Source organism: Talpa occidentalis, unplaced genomic scaffold (assembly GCF_014898055.3).
Source record: "Talpa occidentalis isolate TD23 unplaced genomic scaffold, MPIMG_talOcc4v2.1 talOcc4.13, whole genome shotgun sequence".
Taxonomy (NCBI): Eukaryota; Metazoa; Chordata; class Mammalia; order Eulipotyphla; family Talpidae; genus Talpa; species Talpa occidentalis.
In genome coordinates, this window is record NW_023601322.1 from 89,086,379 (window position 1) to 89,108,810 (window position 22,432).

Genomic DNA, 22,432 nt, shown 5'->3' on the forward strand with positions numbered 1-22,432 from the left:
ACACTGAACCAGGCAGAAAGTCCAAGGTGTGCATGGATACCTCCTGTCAAAGGGCAAGTCTTCACAGATGCCATATCCTGTCTCAATCTGTCGCTCTGCTCTTGTGAGCGAGTGTCCCCTCCCCTCCCTGGCAGAACAGTCCCCAGAAGGAGGCCAAGCCTATCTCAGGAGGATAGCTGTGGGAGGATGTGGTTTCTACCGAACTTTGCTCACTGGTAACCTTTCAGGACCTAAGCCACACCTGCAGCCACTATGTCTCCAGCTCCTCTGCCTGCTTCTCCCCAGAGAGGCCACAGAGGTTTGTAGAGGTATGTGGCCTCCGTGCAGTGGCCTGGCACATGACAAAAGCAGAGAGCAAATCAACCTGGAGCCAGCCAGCAATGGAGATGAAGGCAGCAACAGACGCCAGATTCACAAGAAATAGTCCCTCCCCTCCTCTGGCTTTCAGATATGCAAAGCCCATTTGTAGATCCACTTAATTTTTAAGCCACACAGACTTCAGTGAAACTTTAGAAGTATTCATTGTTGCCCACTGCCAATGCTACTCTAAAAATTCTCTGAGCCAATCTTTTCTCTTCTTCAACTTTCTTAAGCTACAACTGCCAAAGTACTCAATTACTAAAATAATTAAGATACCAGGACTTACTCATCTAAAACACATCTACACAGAGCAAAATTTTAAAATAATTTCTTTCTCCCTCAGATAGGCAGGTGCATATTCAGAGTACTCATCACAATAAGAAAAAGTAAAACCTGAAAACTGATGCTTCTCTTAGTCCTTTAGATAGCACTTCTCATTCTGGGCCACAAAAGGTTGCAATTCCTGGTCTTTGAACATCTGGAAGCATTTCCATTGTAGAACAACCTGCTATGGATTTTCTCTTGTCTTATATTTGGAAATGTGCTTTGTTCTCCAGAATCTTCCCTGAAAAGACTTGGCTTGTGACAAAAGCCCAAAGAATAGTATGTGACCTTGGCAGCAGACTGAGAGGAAGTGTGGTCATTTGAGGTGGGCGAGTGTGTGGAGGAAGGAAAAACACTAGCCTCCTAAGGCCTGGCCCTGGCTTCCCTGACATTCATTGAACCCCTTTAGCCTCATTTCTCCTCTTTTAAATGCAAGATATGAATTCAATGGTCTTCAGGTTATTTCCAGGATTGTGGTTACCTGCTTAGGCTATTGACAAATTCTTCAGGAATTTCTACTACTTGCCAACACTAATGAGGCAATCTCGCTCATAACCATAAAACCAAGTGTGGTGGTTTGGGGTTGCACGCTCATCATGAGTCATCATTGGCATCTGGAAATGCAGTGGTCCAAAAGTGTAGCTATCCTGTGGTAGGGGCCTACAACAATTAAAAAGTTAAAAGCATGACTACATACAAACACAAACCTAACGCAAGTTCATGGATGGTTTTCATTCATCTTAACAGCTAATGAGGTCTCCAGAAAGATGACTCTTTCAAATAGCATTCTACGGGGTGGGTATTTATTGGCAACTTAATAAATATTAGAGTGAAATGGTTAGATTACATACAACATTGGCTAGTGCCCTTAAGGCAGTAAACCATAACCTCTGAAATTATCTTTTCCACCAGAGGGGATTCTACAATTAATAATGTCTAGATTCTAATCTAGTAGTAATATTTAAATAATTAAATAATTCTTCAATGAGCCTATTAAGCAAAGACATTCAAGTGTGTCCTGTGCCCTGCTGTTTGGGTGATCGTCTGAAGACCTCTGTACTGGACACCCTTGAATCAATAATGAATGTCTGAAGTTTCTAAGTATACCTGAGACCTATTTACTTCTTTCCCTTTTCTCTCTTGGGCAGATCATAACTTCTCAGTGTTATTCTAGGGGAAACCGCTCACACTTTACACATAACTCAAAGGAAACTTTTTTTTGGTTAAAGCTTCATTGTCACATGAGCATAATTTAAGTAATCTATTGTTAAATCTACTTCCTGTTATAGCATTTCTATTTACTTTCTATGTTGTGAGTGAAGGGCAGGATAGGGACATGGTAACAAAGATTTATATCCATGTAAATTAGAAGTAACCTATGAATAAACTAAGGGTCTGCACTCAGTCTATCACACGCATCCAGAAGAACTCTTAGCAAGTACTATTGTTTCTATAATTCTCTGTTTACTGGCCATTTAGTAAGGAGACCACCTCAAATAAAGACTTTAGTAATAGTGTTTGACTCAGAGTCATATCTGAATTTTCATAGTGCCTCTGTGGCAAAAATTTAAAATGTAGACTTAGACAAGGAAAGCCACAGTGATCTGATTTTTAACATGGTCACTCATGACTTATGCTAGCAAGTTGGGTCAGTGATTTTTAGCTTGTGGGTAGAGATCAAGATCTTGATAAAAACTATAGATCCATTCACCAGTAACAGACCATAAGCCCATAACACATATATCATTTTGTATTTAATTTGATTAGAATGATTCAAATCATCATGCTTCAGTCCCATGCATGGATTCTACTCAAGAACTCACAATTTAGGAAATAAAAGTCGCCACATAAAAGACAGGCTGTGGGCGAGACACCTGAACCTCATATCCTGTCTCCCAAACCTCTCCCATCATCTGCCCTTATAAGTCATTACATTTTAGTTGCAGGCACTAGTAGGTTGCTGTCTTTGGAACTGGAGAGAAATGCCTATCAAAATGGAAAACCCAGTTATCCAAGAATACTACTACAATCTTATTATAGTGAAAGTCCTAAAATCACCAACAGTCCAATGACAGAGTAAAAAGTCATGAGCTCCAGCCATGCACCTTATCAGTCAAGTGACCTTAGAGAAGGTAATCAGCCTCCCCAAGGTTCAAGTTTCCAGCCTGCACAATAAGGATAATTAAGGAGTCAGGCTGGAAGTATTGATCACCAGAGCCATACCCTCACCTAGTCAACTAAGTAGAATCAGGAGTCTTACAGTGAGAATACTAGGGAGCTAGTAAAACTAGCACAAAGTTATGTAGAATTTGTTCTATGAGTATGAGTGAGTAAAAGTTTTACAGAGTGCTTTTGGTTTTTTAACTGTACTCCAAGCCTTGGGTCATAATGTTAGATTAAGAATACAACTAGAGGGCCTCCCAGGTGGCGCAGCGGTAGAGCGCTGGGTTGCAAAGCTGCCCGCGGCCTCTGTGGCACCGGTTCGATCCCTGGCTGCTCCCCGGCCACCGGAGGAGGGTCCCACATGGCGCGCAGACCTCTCCTGCCGCCCGCTGCTCCCCTCAGCAGTGTGCTTCGGTCCTTCTGCCTGCTCTGCTCCCTACTCTGGCTCTGGTGAATTCTTTCACCCTCCGCGCTTCTGACTGTACCCAGTGCATGTATAAACAAAACACAAACAAATAAATAAATAAATAAACATGCCTCTATTAAAAAAAAAAAAATCTTAAAAAAAAAAAAAAAAAAGAATACAACTAGATAAGGTAAAACCTGGAAACAACCCAAATGCCCAAAAAGAGATGACTGGATCAAGAAGATGTGGTCCATATACACCATGGAATATTACTCAGCAATCAAAAAAGATAAACTCATGCCATTCACAGCAATGTGGATGGAGCTAGAAGAAATTATGCTCATGAAATAAGCCAGAAGGAAAAAGATAAATATCAGATGGTTTCATTTATAGCAGGAATGTAGGGAAACCAAATAAGACATCAATGAGAAATAATAATAACAATACAAAACACAATAAAGCAAAAACAGACCATTATAAGTCAGAGACATACCGCCGGGGAGGAGGAGGGAGAGGGATCAGAGTGAGGGAAGGAGGAGCACAGGGGACTGAGGTGATGGTGCACAGGTGCATTGGTGAAGGAAACTCTATGGGGACAACACCTGAGGGGGTGGGGGGAAGCGAATATTGTTTAAAAATGAACTATGATGTAAAAAATTTAAAATAAAAAAAAGAATGTAACTAGATCTAAATATACATACACACCATGGAATATTATTCAGTCATAAAAAAGGAAAATGTGCCATTTATGTCAATACATATTTTTTAAAGATTTATTTTTTACTTATACAAGAGCTGGGATACAGGTCAGATGCACGGGAGGGTGAGATGATTCACCAGAGACAGAGCAGGGAACAGAACAGGCAGACTGACGAAATAAACTGCTGAGGGGAGCAGCGGGTGAGACAGGAGAGGCCTGCTTGCCATTATGTCAGTATATTGATAGGTAATTTTAAGAGCATTATGTTATGTGAAGTAAGTCAAAGAAAGAGAAATACTTATATTCAGAACCTTAAAACAAAATCACAACAAAAACAATAACTTCATAGATATACAGAACAGGTTGGGGACTGTCAGAGGAGGCAGGAAAAAAATGGGTGGAGGGGGTCAAAAGGTACAAACTTCCATTTAGAAAATAAGTTAGTTCTGGGGATATAATATACAACTTGATGAGTAGAGGTAATAATATTCTATTGTGTGCTTCAGTGACTAAAAGAGTAAATCTTAAATGTCATCAATCCTACTGATTGCCTCACAATATAACATTATTTCCCCTTTTAATCATTGAGAAATTGGATTCATAGACATGTGGGACTCACCCCAGATCCTACTGTTATGTTCACTATATAAGCTGATTTTCTAGTTCCCACTGTGTGGCATCTGGAAAATGCAGTTAACAGTGGATTGTAATGTCCATTGAATGAGAAGATGCATGCAAATCAGCTGATTCATGGTGAGGGCTCAGTTCTTGTCACGATTAGACTCTGAAAATCCCGAAACTTGTCTATCTCTTACTCTATGACTGTACAAATATGCAAGTAAGTGAAGATGAGATTCCAGCGCTTAAAGTGCTCTTATGGCACGGACCAATGAGTGAGTACAAAGTGACAGTGGAGATTCTGGAGACCCTGGAGGGATGGCACCCACAAATACATACACAATGGCATACACAAGTAACATGTCCATGTTGCAACTCACTGTACCCTTGTATAGGTTTTTAAATATGACCTTTGTGAAATGTGACTTTCCCATGTGGGCAGATGTGAAAGTGTGGAGCTGGACAATAAAATCCGTGATCTGATCGGGAAAAATGGCTCTCCTTGCACAACAGCAGTCACCCCAGGGACCCTGCTAGGCAACAAAAACTCATGTCCTCTGAAGGTAAGAAAACACCTTTTATCTACTTTTTCTCAATACATCCTTCAACAGTTTGTAAACCAAGAAAAATGCATGGGGACAGTCCCCTAGTCACTTATAGTAATGTGCTTCCTTGATGGCTGAGAAGATAATGCAAACCAGTATACAACTTCTTTTACACAATCACTTCCTGTTACTAAAGAAACCCTTCAGCAGACAGCTCTTTCCAGTTTAAAGTGTGGTATATCCGGCACCCGTGACTACAGGAAATCGAAGAGATCATGCTACCAGAATGTCTATTATAGTGACAACAACCCTTTGGGGGTGCAACCAAACTTATGTAAATCCGGTGCTCCCTGGTGGCGCAAGGGGATAAGATGCAGCCTATGATGCTATCTGCAGCCACTGCAGCACAAGTTTGATCCCCTCCAGGGTGAACCCACAGGGCCCAGCAGACCTCTCCTGACTTGCCTGCTGCTCCCCTCAGCAGTGTATTTCAGTCAGTCTGCCCATTCTGCTCCCTACTCTGTCTCTGGTGAATCCTCTCACTCTCCACACCTCTGGCCTGCACCCAGTTCTTGTATGCATAAACAAATAAATCTTTAAAAAACACCCAAATTTATGTTAATCCACTTAAACTGGATTACTAAAATCAGCACAACTAAAGTCATCTTTTTAGAGGAAAAAAACAAGGCTTTCCTGATTAGAGTTGTTTGCCTTTGAATTTCCTCTTCTTTCAGAATATTTGTCTATGATGCTTCATCCAAGCAAATGAAATTCAAGGGTAAGCTCCAGCTAGGAATTTTATGGATGACTTTCAAAAATTGTATCATAAATGACAGCAGAAACTCTTATGCATTTCTGTCCCTCCAATTAGAAGCCATGTCTAACAATCACTTCCCCTCACCCCGAAGCAAAGTAAGTAGATTTGAAAGCAGGGCTGACATCAAAAACAATTACAGAACTTTTGCTTTGACTTTGGTTTTTAATTCTTAAGTAAAACCTGCTCCCTGTTTGAGAATTACACTAAGCACAGAGAAAACCATAAAAATCACGTCGACACAGATTTACTATGGAGCTGACGAAGTTTGGATTCCCCTAAACAAATATTTCCTTTTGTACCTAATTTGCATTCATATGTTGGTATCTTTTTCTCTTAAAGGAGGCTTTGGGATTACATAAACATCAGGCCTCATGATACCTAAATCTGCCTTGGAAATCTCAAAGCCCAAGACTCCTGCAGTGTTTCAGCCTCTGTAGTCTTGGTGTTCCTCTGTCCCATGCACAGCACCCTGCTTGTGAACCCACCTTTTCTGCTGTTATAGGATACTCCTGGGCCTTTTTCTTGTGTTCATTTAATAAAGTGTATTATGCATGTTCTGTACCTATGCACTTTTTCCTATATACAAACTCATTCCCCATCCACCCCTCCCCCAAAAAAAAAAACCAGTTTATTTCTTCGAAGTAGAAATGACTATTTATTAATGCTTGGGGGTTAGAAAGGAAGGCCTCTCTTGCCTTCCTTTCTTCTCATCCTCATGCCCAACCTCCTACACAGAGCTCTAACTTCCAATAAGAACCTCTTCCTTCAAGGAAATGGGTATTTTTCTCTAATGGGGCCTTCTTGTCTTTAATGGTGAGAATTTTAATTCCCTCCATTGCCCTGATCCTCATATTCTCTGTACATCAGCCCCCAAAATGCCTCCCCTCACTTCCTGTTCATTCTGTCTTCTGGGTTTCTCCTTACAAGGTAAAAACCTCCACATTTTCATTGTCATTTGCTCATTTTCTTATACTCCACATAACCAGGCAAAGGATAACATGTTCCTGGCTAATTTTTTTTTTTTTTATTTTTCTTGTGACATCTGAGATGAAGATATGAAGTGAGTTCTAGGGTTTAAGAAAATTGGGGAAGATGTGAGATGGCCCCTGGAAGAGAGAGGAGGAAACAAAAGGAGTCACTGAGTAGCAGTGAAGACCACGTGCAGCCTGAAAGCCACTCCTTAAGAGCAATCACTAAACAGTGTCTGGGTTCCAGTATCTTCAAGACCTCCATCACCGCTCACCCGAGTAAAGCATGCTCCATTCCCCTCCACTTTTTTTTATTATAAATTTTATTTTTATATTCCCCATACAATTGTGACCCCCTTATTTTGACCCCAATCCCTCCCCTCCCCGCCCCCCACCTCCCATAGAGTGTCTCTGGTTCATAGTTGTTTGTTGATTTTGATTTTTACTTTCTTATAGTTATTCTTTTTCCTGGTCCCTTATTTAAGTTTTCTAGATTCCTGCTATGAGTGAGACCATCCGGTATTTTTCTTTTTCTTTTTGGCTTATTTCGCTGAGCATGATCCCTTCCAGCTCCATCCATGTTGCTGCAAATTGCATGTGTTTATCTTTTTTGATTGCTGAGTAATATTCCATGGTGTATATGTACCACATCTTCTTGATCCAGTCATCTGTTTTTGAGGAGGCCTCATGTTCTCTTATGTGAAGTGTTCTAATTCACTTTTACATGTCATTAGCCAAGCCTGCTGCTCACAGTGTTCTAGACGTTCCCAACCCTTACCCCAGCACTCAGCACCTCTCTCCTGATAACTGCAATGGTCATTTCATACCCATGTTTGCAAAATGTCCTCGCATCTGCATTTTGACATTTTCACTAATTCATATGCCTTACTCCACTGACATCTGTAATTGTAACCCCCCCCCCCACATACACACCTTTTTTACCTCTGTTCATCCCTTCTCACTCACCTTCCCTAGTTTGTCTTACATCCCCTGCCTGTTTTATCAATGTTACCCAGGAATCTGGCTTTAGCCCTTGCCACATTAAACAAGATACAGGCGGGCCTCCCCTGGTGGTGCAGCGTTTGAGCACTGGGCTGCAAAGCTGCCCGCAGCCTCTGCAGCGGCAGTTTGATCCCCAGCCACCAGCAAGGGTCCCACATGGCGCGACAGACCTCTCCTGCTGCCCGCTGCTCCCCTCAGCAGTGTATGTTGTCAATTTGCCTGTTCTGCTCCCCGCTCTGGCCCTGGTGAATTCTCTCACCCTCCCGCGCTTCTGACTGTACCCAGTGCTTGTATAAATAAATAAAGAAATCTTAAAAACAACAACAACAAGATACAGGCCCATGACTCCAGACACATTACAAAGCATGGGGTTCTTTTCTACGTGCATGTCAACTTCACTCAACACAGCCAACAGTGAGCTCACTGTCTTTTCTGCAAGAAATACTTGGTTCCTACCCCAGCCCTCTACCTCTCCTGCAGTTAGGACATACCCGGATTCCTCTCCCAGTGAGGACATAACAAGGATTCCTCCAGGACCACTAAGATATACAATCCCAAGGGGCACCATTCATGGAATGTTGGCACCTTTCCTTCACCTGGGTTCTCAGGGGCTTACTTATTCTGTCATCTCACTGCCTTCAGACTTTGTTCTTTTCCTTCATTTTTTTTAAAGATTTATTTATTTATGCATACAAGAGCTCTGGTACAGGCCAGAGATGTGGGGGTGAGAGGATTCACCAGAGACAGAGTGGGAAGCAGAACAGGCAGACTGACAAAATACACTGCTGAGGAGCAGTGGGCAAGACAGCAGAGGTCTGCTGCGCCATGTGGGTAGCTCCTTGGCCAGCCGGGCATCGAACTCGTGCTGCAGAGGCTGCAGATTTCTTCATAGTGCAGTGCTTAACCCCTGTGCCACCTGGGAGGCCCACCTTTCCTTCATTCTTACTAGTCTTTCTTAGCTCCGATATTCATTATCTCATTATTCATTCCCAATGGTCTAACTGGCTGCCCTTCCTTAGTTTCCTCTGCATGAATTCACATTTACCAACACAGATCTTGTTGATGCACAAGTGTCCAAAACCTAAAATAAAGCTTCCTTTACCTGTATCATAAAAGCCAAATGCTTTGCTTGCTCTATAAAGCCCTCCATATTTCAGCCCCTAACTTCATTTAAAGCAAAACATTAGAAAGAGGAGTTAATGTTTGTTGGGCACCTGTCATAACAGGTAAGGAGGTAAATATTTTATATTGTTTGCTATCTACAGCAACACTTCAAACATAACCATTTTTATTCACAATTCCCAGATGAGGAAACTAAAGTTCATAGAAATATTTTTTTTTATGCTTCCTAAAATCACCAAGTTGTAAAAATCTAGACTCGGGATTGGATGTCAGACTTGTACATATTTTTCTTAGTGTCATGCTATCTTCTACATTTTCTGGAACTCCCTAAAATGTTCCTTGTATTTAACCCACCCCATAATCACTTAACAGACCACACAGTTTCATGTTCTGTGCCTTTTCACATTTCCTTTATGGAAATCCTTGCTTCCTTCCCCATTGGATGAACTGTCTTTAATGTCAACTCAAACCTTACATGGTTTGAGTTTAATTACTCAACTACCTTCTGCAGTCCCACAGAGTCCCTCTGTGCTCTGTCCTAAATCTTTACCTTCTTTATACTTCATCGGCTTTGCCACCTTGATTTTATAATTTTCTGTATATAAATGTATTTTCACCATTAGTCATAGACTTTTGAGGATGGGGTAGAAAATGTTATGTGAAGCTAGAAAGCATAAGCATGTAGATTTTTCCAGAAGGTACCAGTGTTAAGCAATGTGTTTGACTTTCTAAGCCATGGTAATGCTAAACTTATAGTCAACTTGTCTCTAGAATCCCTCCACATATCATTTTGAAAGTCTCCAGAAGACCATCGAATTCACACGCCCAAACCCAGTCTCTCATCTCTTGTGGGGAAGCCACCACTTGGTCTTGCTCATCCTGGCTTAGGTGCTCTCCTGCCACTACTGCTTCTAGACATCAGCCACACCATTCTCGGTACCAGAATGGCCCCACTCGCTGTGCGAAGTATGCCCCAAATGTGATATGCCCTCCAAAGCCCCACATGCAGCTAACACTGTTACATTCTCCACTTCACTGGAAGGAACTTTCCTTTCCCAACTGCAAGTGCACAGATCCCCCCTGTGCCACATCATATATCCAGTGTCTGGCAGAGATATGCAGAACAATCGCGCAGTTTTTCATTGTTCAGATATTAGCTGTCATCTGTTGAGCAACTACTGTGGATCAGAACTTTGCAAAGCATTTCTCTATATTAGCTCATTGAACCTTTACCCTTCTGTAGATGGGGAAACTGAGCTCAATTAATTTCATGATCCTACAGCTAATTAGGAATTGGGCTTGAACCATTTCCCTATACTTTCTGCTTTGAATAACCCCTCAGACAAGGGCCATTTAGCCATTGGTTGGAACTCAAGCTGGTATTAGGAAGGGGGCAGTTGGCTCCCTTTCCAGGGCTTACAGTATCACCCTTAAATCAAGCCACTATGCTTTTCCTCTTTCCAAAAGTAAGTGTTGCAGGAACAACCCCTGGGAAGCTCTCTTCATCCCAACAGACTCCTGGCATATACTCCTCAATTATCATCCGAAGATACCGTCAAATAGTTGATACCTTGAATAAACACAGCTTAGTTTCCAGCTGGAATCTCTGCTGAATTACTATTTACACAATAGCCCTCTGCAGAAGGAAATCCTGCCTTCAGAATAAAAGGTATAGTTTTACATTCTCACTGAGATAGTGAAAGAAATGAAAAAGTTACAGGAAAATTTCTTTTTTGGGTAAGACAAGGGTGAGCCAATGACAAGGGAGCCTGTGGAGAGCATCTTTGATTTTCCCACTAATGAAGTAAGCAGAAGAATGGTAAGTAGACGCCCTTTCCAGGAGAGGAAATGAATTTCTTTATGACATTATGAGATGGGAAGAGGGTAGCTGAATAAATAAATACAATTTAATGAAAGGGCCTGAGACATATGTCAAGTTCCATTTTTGCTCAACTACCTTTGCCAAGAATAAGAGGGAGAATTACTACAACAGAAAATAGACAGAGTGACTCATTACTTTGAGGAAACAGAAAAATATTATTGATGAGCATGAGGAAGTCCATCAGTATAAAAGAATGCTTTAATCATCTGGGAGACCTTAAATAGAAAATTGGGGAACAGAGGGCATTGAATGTCTTGTAGGCAAAGGAAATAATTGTCTAAGTAAGAGTACTATTCAGATTACAATATGAGTGTTAAATGGAAGTTAAACAAAATGAAGACAAGACCCAAATGCTCTGAGAAAATTAATATAGGAACATTAAATTCTGACCTGGTTACTGTATGTCTACAAGTATACAAATATACAATATATTTCTTCAACAAACAAATACATTTCCAGTAATGCTTGAAAACAAGAATGCAACTTGGGCGTATAAATGAAATGTGTCCAATGTTTTTAAAAATCCAGCAGAATTGAATGTAGTAAAAGGCCTTGTATTATCTCTGCATTTTTTTCTTCCTTTTTTGATTTTACATAAGTGATAGATAGCACCAGCAATTGGCTTTCAATAACTGTGGTAGAAGTTGAGGGAGGATTTCCTAATAACTGGTGGTACATTTTAGATCAGGACATTCTTTCCAAGGTTGAATTAAAAAAAAAGCACTTTCTTGGGAAAGAGCTTTGGATGACTCAGAAAGTAAAATGAATTTATGAAACTTAGATAGACTATGAGGAAAAAAACATCTTATAAAGTACAGTAAGTTGACACACGTTTTCTGTAATCATTGTTGGGAAAAAAAAAAAAAACTAGTTTCCTTTTCTTTACTTCCCCTTTTTGAAAGCTAAGCTCACTATTTTAATCAAGATAAGTTTTGATGATCAAAATCTTGTTTTCTTATCTGTTAAATGGGTTGTGAAATGTGAAAGTACTTTGTAAGTATGAAGGCTTAAACAATGTCATTTCTAATGATAATAATAATAAAACTTATTATTATTATTATTATTATTATTATTATTGGTATTATGTTAGTAGGATTAACCTGACCTCAAGTTTTTCTTTAATGTTTTTCTCATACTTCTTGGAATGCCATTATTTATTTTCCATTAGAAAAAAAAAATGTTGCATTGTTATGTTAGGACCTGTTTACTTATTGTTAGGAAATGTTTGATAGAAAGAAAATGGACAGAGTGACTCTGGAAAAGTGTCTGCTCCAATTTCTCAGGCAACCAAGAAGACCTGTTCTTAGCTGAGTTGTTGCACCTATGGCTTATGAAGCTCACAGCTGGCAATCTACTTGAAGTCTATTAAATAAGCTTTGGATCCTTCTCTTATCTATTAGTTCAGCTATAAGTCTCATTCTTCTAATTGGAAAAGTATAATTAAGTCTCAAACCTAAACACATTAGTGGGTAAAGAGGCCAGATTGTAGTTCCCAAAATATCACCATAGAGTTAGGTTAACCTCATGACCAATCCCGGAAATACTCACCCTTCCATTCATTACAGAAGTTTTAAAGATCTTTCACTATGCAGGAATATCAGTTTTACATCCACATACAGAGATTGTGCTGTGTATGCCCCACCTTGAACTCTGTTTTATAATAAGATATATCACCATGCACCAAAGGAAAATAGACATGAATCCATTAACTAAAATTGGACTCAGGCACCAAAATGAATTCTTTCTTTGTATTCAAATCTTGTCTGTTCCATCATTGCAAGATTTGTCCCAAGTTCCAGAGAGGAGTTCTAGAAAACCAATGATGAGGGTTGTCCTTTGGAAGATGTAAGCAGTTGGTAGTAGGGGATTTCTTTTGCTTCAGAGGAAATAACATTCCTGGTAGATCTACTGTAGGTACTTGAGTGGTCAGAGGAGAACATAAGAACACTAGGGAGGGTTGGTGGAGGAAACTGCCAAGTTTTGAGGAGAAGAGTGGCATGTGGGTGAAGAGGGACATAATCAATTTTATAATTTTAACTATTTAAAAGAACATAATGTATCCTGTGAACTGCAAGGAGAAGAACATTTGGAGTCTCAGCATTTCTAGTGAACAGACACCTGAAATCACAAACATTATCCTAACTTTTGGAATTATTATTCTACCTTTATTGTCTTCTCCCAGACTTGTATAAATTTGGCAAGGAAATCTGAAACAACTTTAGATATGTCTTATTATGCAAAAGGAAGAATAATATGAGCCTCTGAGTGAAGAAATTTGTAAACTTGTGACAATATTCAGGAAGCAAAATATTTGGCTTGAGAGATACCATGAATAATGTGTAACACGTTCACAAGAGTTGTTTAGCAAATGTGTTCTTATGTTCTTGATCTGTTAACTTTGTGACAGGCTGTGGATCTCTCAGAGGGAACTCCAAATCCAAGCTGGATTTTGGAATCTAATGCCTCAATAAGCCTTCTTTCTCAAGCAACCCTTCCCATTTCTGGTTTGGTTGGAAACAATTTCTTTTGTGGGTGTGGAGAAAGTACTAGCAAATGGTCACCGATGTCAATGCTCATATCATCTAATGTCTGCCTTCTAGGAGAAATGTATTATAAGACTTTTTATTTTGCACTTGTGAGGAGAGTGAGACTTGATCCAAAAAGTATATAAATATCTTTCGCTATAGAATTATGGGATAAGTAACCCCAAAATAAGAGCAACTTGTAGATTTTTACTTCCTCCACTGAAGGAGATTTGATTTTTAAAATAAATTTTATCATGAAAGATTAGTTAGCAAATTTTGCAATTTTTCAGATTAGCATTTTCAGATAAGAATACTCCTGATAGAGTCCACATCACATGTGTTTCTATTGAGTCAGCACTGTGCCTTTATTCCTACATCATCTTTCTTTTTCTTTCTTTTTTTTTTTTTGCTTCTCTCTCAGCTTCTTCTACTACATCATCTTTCTTAATCCTTATAAAGTATTATACTTTTTTGTTACTTAAAAATGGAATGTCTATGGATATGATGTTGAAATGTATCACCTCAGGAAGAGTAGTCTCTGCTACTTGAGATGTCCAAGCTGATCAGTTGGGAGAAATGATGTAGAGAGAACTCCAGCATCAACAGTCCCTTCAAACTTAACATTTTACTTTTAAAAGGCAGGGAATATGTGAAAAACATGTCTGTTTTGCTCATCTTTATATTCTAGAGTTTATTATCATAGTACCCACAGTTGATTATCAATTAATATTCATTTTAAGAATGCATCTGTAACTGAAGATGAGAGCAACACAAGAGTGAAACACAAGAGAAAAACAAATGTATTGATAAGGAGGGATCAGGGGTTAATGTCTCGTAAAAAAAGAGATTTTTTTTTTAATTCAGATATAGGATTATAATATTTGAAGGCTAAGTTTCTCTTCTCTGATCACAAGTTGTTGGCAGTAGATATTAACTGCAAGCAAGGGATAAGTGTAAGATTTTGTTTAGATATGACCTCTCAGGCCAAGCCAGTTTACATTCTCTGGAAACTTTCCAGAATTAGATTCTTTATAGGAAGACTCCTTCATCAAACTAGTATATGATGTTTCATCCGAGAATTTTTAGCTGTATTATTCATATCTCTCCACAAAGGTGAAATGTTCTTTGAGAGGACTAAGACAGGAGTACTGTAATGACCATGGGCAAGTCATTTCACATCTCCAAACTTCAACTTGATCCTCATTAACATGAAAGATGCCTCTCGTGACAATCTCACAAGGCTGATGAAGTTCAAATTGAAGCCGATAAGCTGTTTCAAGCCAAAGAACCCATGTGTGCAAAATTATGATTTTCTTTGTTTTCTAAACTGAATTTAGGTTCAGTCTAGGACCGATTCTGCCATTTAGAAAGTATTTTAATCTAGTTGACTGCTGGGTAATCTCAGTAGCTTCAATGCTTTCTCAAGCAATTTACTTTGTCAGTTCAGTCATATGTATATTTCTTTCCTCTTGCTCCTTCTCCCCTGGGTGGAACCTGGGATCTGTAAAGCAGATCATGCAAGCAGTCTGGGTGGAGCAGGGTTGTTATATGTGGCAAATAAAAATATCTAATGTCCAGTTGAGTTTGAATTTCAGATAAACAACAAAATATTACATGGGACATGCTTTCAGGGGGGAAATATATTATGGGTCTAAAATTTAAAGTTTTCTGTTTATCCTGGAATTTTTTAAGCAACATTAGGGTGAAGGAAGGCTGCAAAACTCCACCATCTTACATGGCCATTGGCACTGATGTACTATACTCCTGGTGGTCTTTCCACTGGCCTATACCCTCACTGGCACTCAGTGGTGCTTCCAGTCAATTTGTGTCCTGTCCCAGGCCCATGTGGTAAAAACTGCATCCTTCTCAGTCTATCTGAGGAATAATTAGGCTGTAATATTATCAAGAAAACATGTATATGAGAATAAGGATCATGATCATGATCTACAACCAAGAGGTAGTCCAAAGGTGCACTTCACCAGGGAAAGGAAACAGGGGATTTTAAAGGCTCAAACAAGAAAGTGAGGTGAACTTAGGTCATCTGTTTTGAAATTTCTGGATTGATTCTTAAGCCCATTTGTCTTTCTATGATTGGTTGCCAAGAGTCGTAAGACAGAAGGCTGCCGTGTGGTCTCCTCATTTTTCCTCAGGCTGGCTCAGCAACTCACCCAGAAGTCTCAGCCTGGCAGTTAGAGACAAGATGGAGTGTGGTTCAAAGCAGGTTCCACAGACCCACTGAACTGCAGTTAAACATTTATGCATCTTTCTCAGAAAAGGAAACATCTGGCTCTGCTCCCACACCACTCTGGGGTTAAGCTGTCTCAGGACCTTTCTACCTGGATGGGCCACAGAATCTCAGCTGTGTAGCAAGGTGGCATGTGGAAATTCTCTTCAACAACTGACCTTCCCCAGACTGAACCCAGGGAGTGAGGCCGAAGCTGTCTCTGCTCTTGGATGCTTGACCTGAGCAGTCGGGTGATGGGTGAGTCCCTGGAAGTAGGGGAGCAGGGTTCCATTTCCTTAGCATAACTTACAACAGCCAGGTGCTCTTTTTTCCCTGATTCTTTAACCATTTTTCCCTCAAGCTCTTTTCTATGGAGGTTGGAAAGTGGAAGAGGTGAGACATGGATTATGTTGTCTCTTCAGTTTGTCCTCTTTTCACAGATTGGGTTTGGGGTGCGGTGTATGTGTGTCTGAGCATTATATGCATATGCACAGGCACTAAAGTAATTGGCCCTACTTTAGGTTTGAGAAATATAGAGTGAACCCAACAAATTAAAACTGTGATCATGGGTTTCACATTCTATTGGGGGGAGGCAACCAAAAAAGAACAAAAATTTTAGTATATTATACACATACTGTGGGAAAATAGAGGGGGACAGTGGATGCAACGTGCTGGGATGAACAGTTAGTTGTAAATAGGGAGGGCAGGTAAGGCCTCATGAAAGAGACAACATGAGAAACTGCCCTTGAAGGGAAGGGGGTGAGCCATGAGATCTTCTGGAAGAAAGCTGGTCCTAGGACAAAGCAGAGTAAGCAAATGGAAGGAGACTGAGAAAGAGGTCAGGGAGCATAGGCTGGACCATGTCGGACCTTGTGGTCCACTAGAAGGACTTCTGCTTTCTCTCTGAGTGAGAGGGGAAGCTGCTGAAAGGTTTTGAACAGAGAAGTGAGATGCAATGACACATTAAAAAGATTCCAGGTGATGGTGCAGCAGACCTCACCTGACTCACCCACTGCTCCCCTCAGCAGTGTATTTTAGTCAAACTACCTGTTCTGTTGCCCACCCTGTCTCTGGTAAATCCTAACACCCCCTGCACCTTTGGCCTGTACCCCAATTCTTGTATGCATAAATAAATAAATCTTTTAAAAAAGAAAAAAAAAAAAAAAGATTCCAGGTGACTACTGAATTGATTATAGCTGGGGGAGGAGCGGAGTGTGTCAAGGAGGCCATTATGTCATTGCAATAATGCAGGTAAGACAGTCATAAAAAAGAACAAAGTGAAGGAACAGGCAGAATTACACCTAAACAAACCCTTGAAATCTGTAGCACTGAGGCTACTTGAGTGGGAGGGGACCCTATGGACTCTGGTGGAGGACTAGTGTACTCTGATGGTGAGTGGGGTGTGGTGACATACATCTGAAAACGGGTGAACCTATACCCCTAAATCACATACAGTGCTGAAAACCCATGTCACCTCAATGAGAAAAAACAATTTAGGGCCTCCCTGGTGGCACAGGTGGTTGAGCGCCACACTGTGAAGCTGTCCGCAGCCTCTACAGCAACAGTTCGATCCCAGCTGGTGGGCAAAGCAGACCTCTCCTGTCTTGCCCGCTGCTCCACTCAGCAGTGTATTTCATCAGTCTGCCTGTTCTATTCCCTGCTCTGTCTCTGGTGAATCCTCTCACCCTCTCCTGCATCTAGCCTGTACCCCGGTTCTTGGATAAATACATAAATCCTTAAAAAATGCAATTTAAAAAAAATAAAAGGTGTGGTCAACCCGAAGATGCTAATAAGCATCTTGCCCAAGCTCACCTAACTAACAAGTGGTAGGACTGGGGTTTGACAAAGACAGATAGCAGCCACTACTGGATGCACTCTTGACATGCTTCCATGTGGACAAAGTCAGGAAGCAAACATGAAAGTTCCTATTTTTGAAGAAGTCACTTACAAAGACACATGTATTGTACCCTATCACTCAATCTTTAGCCTCTATGGCAATGGGCTTCTCTTCTTTCTGGACCTGTCTTCTAAGTGTCCACATAATGCTCACGAACATTGGATGCAGAAATAGAGAAGGCAAGGATGACCCCATGATGTTCAGTATGGAGAATGAAAGTTGTCACTGATGATGACGTGGAAGACAAGTTTCGGGGGGATGATCAGGAAATTGAGATGACAGTTGGGCAATTAATACAGGGATGTGAGTAGTTTGTCCTGAGTGCCCCAGATGATGTGATCGTAAAATTTAAATATTTTGATTGCCACAAGTTGGTTCAATATTCTGAATATTACTTTTTTAAAAAGATTTATTTATTTATACAAGAACCGGGGTACAGGCCAGAGGTGCGGGAGGTGAGAGGACTCACCAGAGACAGAGTGGGGAACAGAACAGGCAGACTGAAGAAATACACTGCTGAGGGGAGCAGCAGGCAAGACAGGAGAGGTCTGCTCTGCTGTGTGGTAGCTATGTGGGTAGCTCCCTGGCCAGGGATCGAACTTGTGCTTTAGTGGTTGGCGATAGCTTGATAGCTCTGAGACTTAAACCCCTGCATCCCCAGGGAGGCCCCTCTGATTTCTTACATGTGGGTGTGCATGTGCACACATGCACGTGCATATGTAAGTATACACTTATTTCATCAGAAGCAGGGACCTCTGCTTATTTTCATTTGGAACCTATTCAGGATCGAGTGCCTAGTGATGATGCATTAGTGATTCACAGTCCTTTCCCTGTGGTTGCATTATTTACTGCATAAATGAGTTGATTTGATGGCCTTCTCTTTAAGGTTTTGCTACTTTTATCTCAGTTCTTACATGCATTATCCTAGGCAGAGAACAGTATTATCTATACACTACAAATGTGGAAATCGATCCTCAGTGGCCATAAGCATCTTCCCAAAGTCACAAGTACTGGAACAGCAGAGCAGACAGGAATCTGGATGAGCTGGTGAAAGTCAGATCTTTTCATGGTCACTGGCTGCTTTCTACAAGCCAGATGGCACATTCACTCCAGTGTTCATGCAGATAAATTCCGGGAGCAAATGAAGTTTTTCAAGCCTCATTCTAAAAGGAAAAAAGCTAGGTTTTTCTTTCCTGCCACATATGCCTCCAAGCATTCATAGAAATGTGAAGACCTCTCTGGGCCTAATTTTATAGAAAATAATCATCCATTCAAATGATAGTTATAAACCAGTGACCGGTAATTCCTTGGTCTTTTCCTTCACTGTATTTCTCTTCATTAATTATTTTCTTCTATGTGGTATCCTAGTCATTTGAGAAGTGAGCACACTTCAAAACTGCTTTGGAAATACGAAGTGACATGTGTGTTTCTCTGAGTTATTGAAGCTGGTAAAGTAAGACTTCCCCTGAAACAGAGCTTGGCTAAAAGCCAGTCTCGTGAAGCAAACAGCACATGTGAGGATGTGGAGGTGAGACAGAGAGGGTGTATGTCACAGAAAATATCCAGTTTATTCTTAGGAGGGGCCTAGTGCAAGTTCCTTTTTCTCAAACCCAAGTTGGGGCTCTCCAGAGAGTTACTGTTTATTCATAAATCACATGGCTCTTTAGAGCTAATAGAAAATATGTTTATGTTAAGCTGCATGGCAGAAGAGGCAAAGGAAATGTAATGAAAAAAAATGCTAAGGTATAGAATTTCCAGTCAACAGAGCCATCATACCATGATGGGCTCAACACAGTCTCTACACCAGGACCCCAAAAGTCATAGTGCCAAGGAGAGTGCTTCCTGGTAAGAGGACGTTCTTTCAAATCACTTCTCTAGGCCAATGTTATGTCATCCACTGGGTTACTATTACCGAATACACAGATGAGGCTGCCATGAACTAAACCATAACTATGTAATTATGGGGTGTGTGTGTGTGTGTGTGTGTATGTATGTAAGAAAAATATTCTTACAATGTATTTTTTTCTTTTCTGATGAGCAGATTTTAGTGTTAATGGAGTGTGAATCTTCAGGAAATCTCTTTTATATTCTCTAAAATCAGATCATCTGTGAGTCATCACTTTTACTTTTGGGACTCTGAACAATTTGATTCCCACCTGTATTTTTTGGATATTGCTTAAGGAAACATCACTCCATTTCACTCAAGCATACCTTCAAACAGACCAAGGAACCAGCAGAAAGTAAACAGACACACACACCCTTCCTTAATAAAAACTCTAAATTTAGTATATAGCTGTTGATCAGTTTACTCATTCAGCACAATGTGTTGGACACATGGTCTGAGCTGCGGTACTGTGGATAGACGTGAATACACAACACGTAGAGAAACAAGTCATAATGCCAGCTGAGAGGTCAGTGGAGACACTTACAGGAGGTCAGAAGAGGTCGGGCAAAAGTGGCACTTCCAAAGACCCCCTGATGACCAAGTTGGGTTTTGGGGCTCAGGGAGGGCACTTTTTCAAAGGGAGAAAACAGCATGTATTAGGACACATGAGTCATTTCAGTACACACAAGGAATTCAGTTTGCCTGAGGCACTGGGAATTGGGGAGAGGCAGAAGACACAGAAAGAGGAGGACCAAAGCTTGGACACCCCCATTTAGTGACCTTATAAATAATTTGAATTTTATGAGATTTAGGATTTATTCTCCACAGATGTGGCTGTCTCATGTGACAGTATAACGGAAATGTAAATTAAATGATTGGCCACAATTCTTTCTCGTCTCCTTTCAGCCACACCTTCCTTCCTTTTTCTGTGCTTGCCTATTTGCCTCCCTCTCTCCCAAGGGTTTTCTGCTCTACAGCATCCCAGGATGTAGTTTAACTGCACTACCTACTGCTGTCTCAGTGCCTTGTAAAATAACAAGAGTAAATGAATTAAAGCTAAAATGCTAGTAGTGTAAGATATATTTCATTTCCAACAAGTCATGGAGAAAATCTGGAGCTGACCACAAAAAAACACAATCATAAACTTGAGAACCAAGTTTAAACTTCGGCCAACAGAGAAGAGTGAATTGGCAAATAATGCCCATTTTCATTGTAAGGAGTTATTTTCTCTTTCAGTCCCTAAGAATGAGTAGCACTTCTAGAATTATGAATGACTCACTAAGTTCTCAAGGCGAAGCTCAGATTATAAGGCACTGCCAGAAAATCTTGCCTTTGGGGAATCAAGGAACTCTGCTGTCAAAAAGTCATCAGTTACTTAATTGCTCTGGGAAGTACAATAAAGTTATGATAGGTAGACTACTGAAGAAAGATATGCTTTTGTCCAGGCTTTCTGTGGTAACTTCCTCCTGCAGTGGGAGAAACTACCAGTAAAGGAAGAATGACAATTTACATACCATAGTAAGGTTAATCTGCCTGTCTTAGTCACGGGCTACTTGAGAAATCCTGGGAAATCCCTATTTGGAAGAGAAGAAAAATTAAAGCCACGGTTGCTGTGCTCATAATCTTATTCTGTGTAATTCACATACAGAGTTACTTCTGTTCCTTCTTAATGAAAAATTATTGCTGTTAACCCTTGTGTGGTCTTCAAAATTTGGTGTATTTCGTATTTCGTCTTACCCTAAAAAGAAACCATCGGAAACATCTCTCTCTCTCTCTTTTTTTTTTTCCTGCTTTCCAAGATTCCAGGAAAAACTGCTTGCATGGCACACAGTGTACAGGATACGAGTAGAATGAAAGCTGCAAAAAGTGCTACAGAGGTTGCAGAGGTAAGAACACATGTTCTAGGGGAGGAATTGGCCACAGCTAGCACTATGGCACTTCTCATGGTTAACTAGGCAGTGATTAATAAGAGCAGAATTGACCAGCTTGCTTTCTTTAGCTATGATCTGCTCTATAATTTTAACCAGTGTTATTTAACAAAGAAAAGGTATCTGGGTGGTCACTGCCTTTCCACTGACCTCTCTAAGCTGTTTCTTCTTTTACCAAGTGAGATTATATCCTGTCCAAATTCCTTTAAGCTCCCCAACTCTATGGGCTTCATATTCTGCTCTTGATTTAGAGAAATGTGCTTCAATGTAAGATTAAGAAAGAATAATATGTTGATGAGATGATCAATAGAAGACATTGTAACAGTAGTCCATAGTAAAATAATTTTGTATACACAATACCAAAGTATTTGTTCAATTACTGTTTACTGCTACAGATTCTTCCTAACTGAATAAATTAATGTGCTTTATAAAAGTTGTTTTTTAGATAACCAAGGCATATATATAAGAAACTTAATGAAACTCTTTCATTCATTTAGATATTTCATTTGAGTCAGAATCTTAATATCTTAGTTGTCACTCTGTGTGATATGAGAAAGAAATAGCCAGATAATTTAAACACAGATTACACTTAAGAATAATTGATCTGTAAGTTCTGGCTTGATGATAAATCTTTGAATTTATAGCAATAATAGATGCCTTCATTAGTGACTGTGAAAGGCAAGCAAATACAAATGAAAAAAAAAAAGTCCCTCTAAAACGTTGTGTTTGATTTTGCTTCACTTGAATATACACTTGTGATATGAACCCTGGTAAAATGTTGATTAATCTCCAGAGAAATTCCTGGTGACATATAGATGGCTTAACAAACTATTCCTATACTTTCCTCTCTCTTGCAGATTTAGTCTAGCTTTTAAATATTTGCCATTATAAAATAAAAATCAAGGGTCAAATTATTTAAATTTTTTCAGATAAAATTATGTAAGGCCAAGAAAATACACATCTAATTACTCTTAGTCCAGGTTATCAGAAAGCAGGGTCATACGAATGTCTGCTGGGTAGTTTTTTTTTGGGTCTATATTACAAATAGAAAGGAGGTTTTTTAGAA

The 22,432-nt window shown here is 40.1% G+C and overlaps 1 protein-coding gene across 1 annotated transcript in view; it reads left to right on the top strand.

Annotated features, from left to right (window-relative positions):
* The window catches only part of TNIP3 (TNFAIP3 interacting protein 3), a 97,362-nt gene that overhangs the window by 45,424 nt on the left and 29,506 nt on the right, over positions 1 to 22,432 (top strand). Inside the window, exons 3-4 of the mRNA XM_037508356.2 lie at positions 5,014 to 5,134; positions 21,238 to 21,324. Of these exons, the coding sequence (XP_037364253.2) occupies positions 5,014 to 5,134; positions 21,238 to 21,324 (208 nt within the window). The remainder of the gene's footprint in view (positions 1 to 5,013; positions 5,135 to 21,237; positions 21,325 to 22,432) is intronic.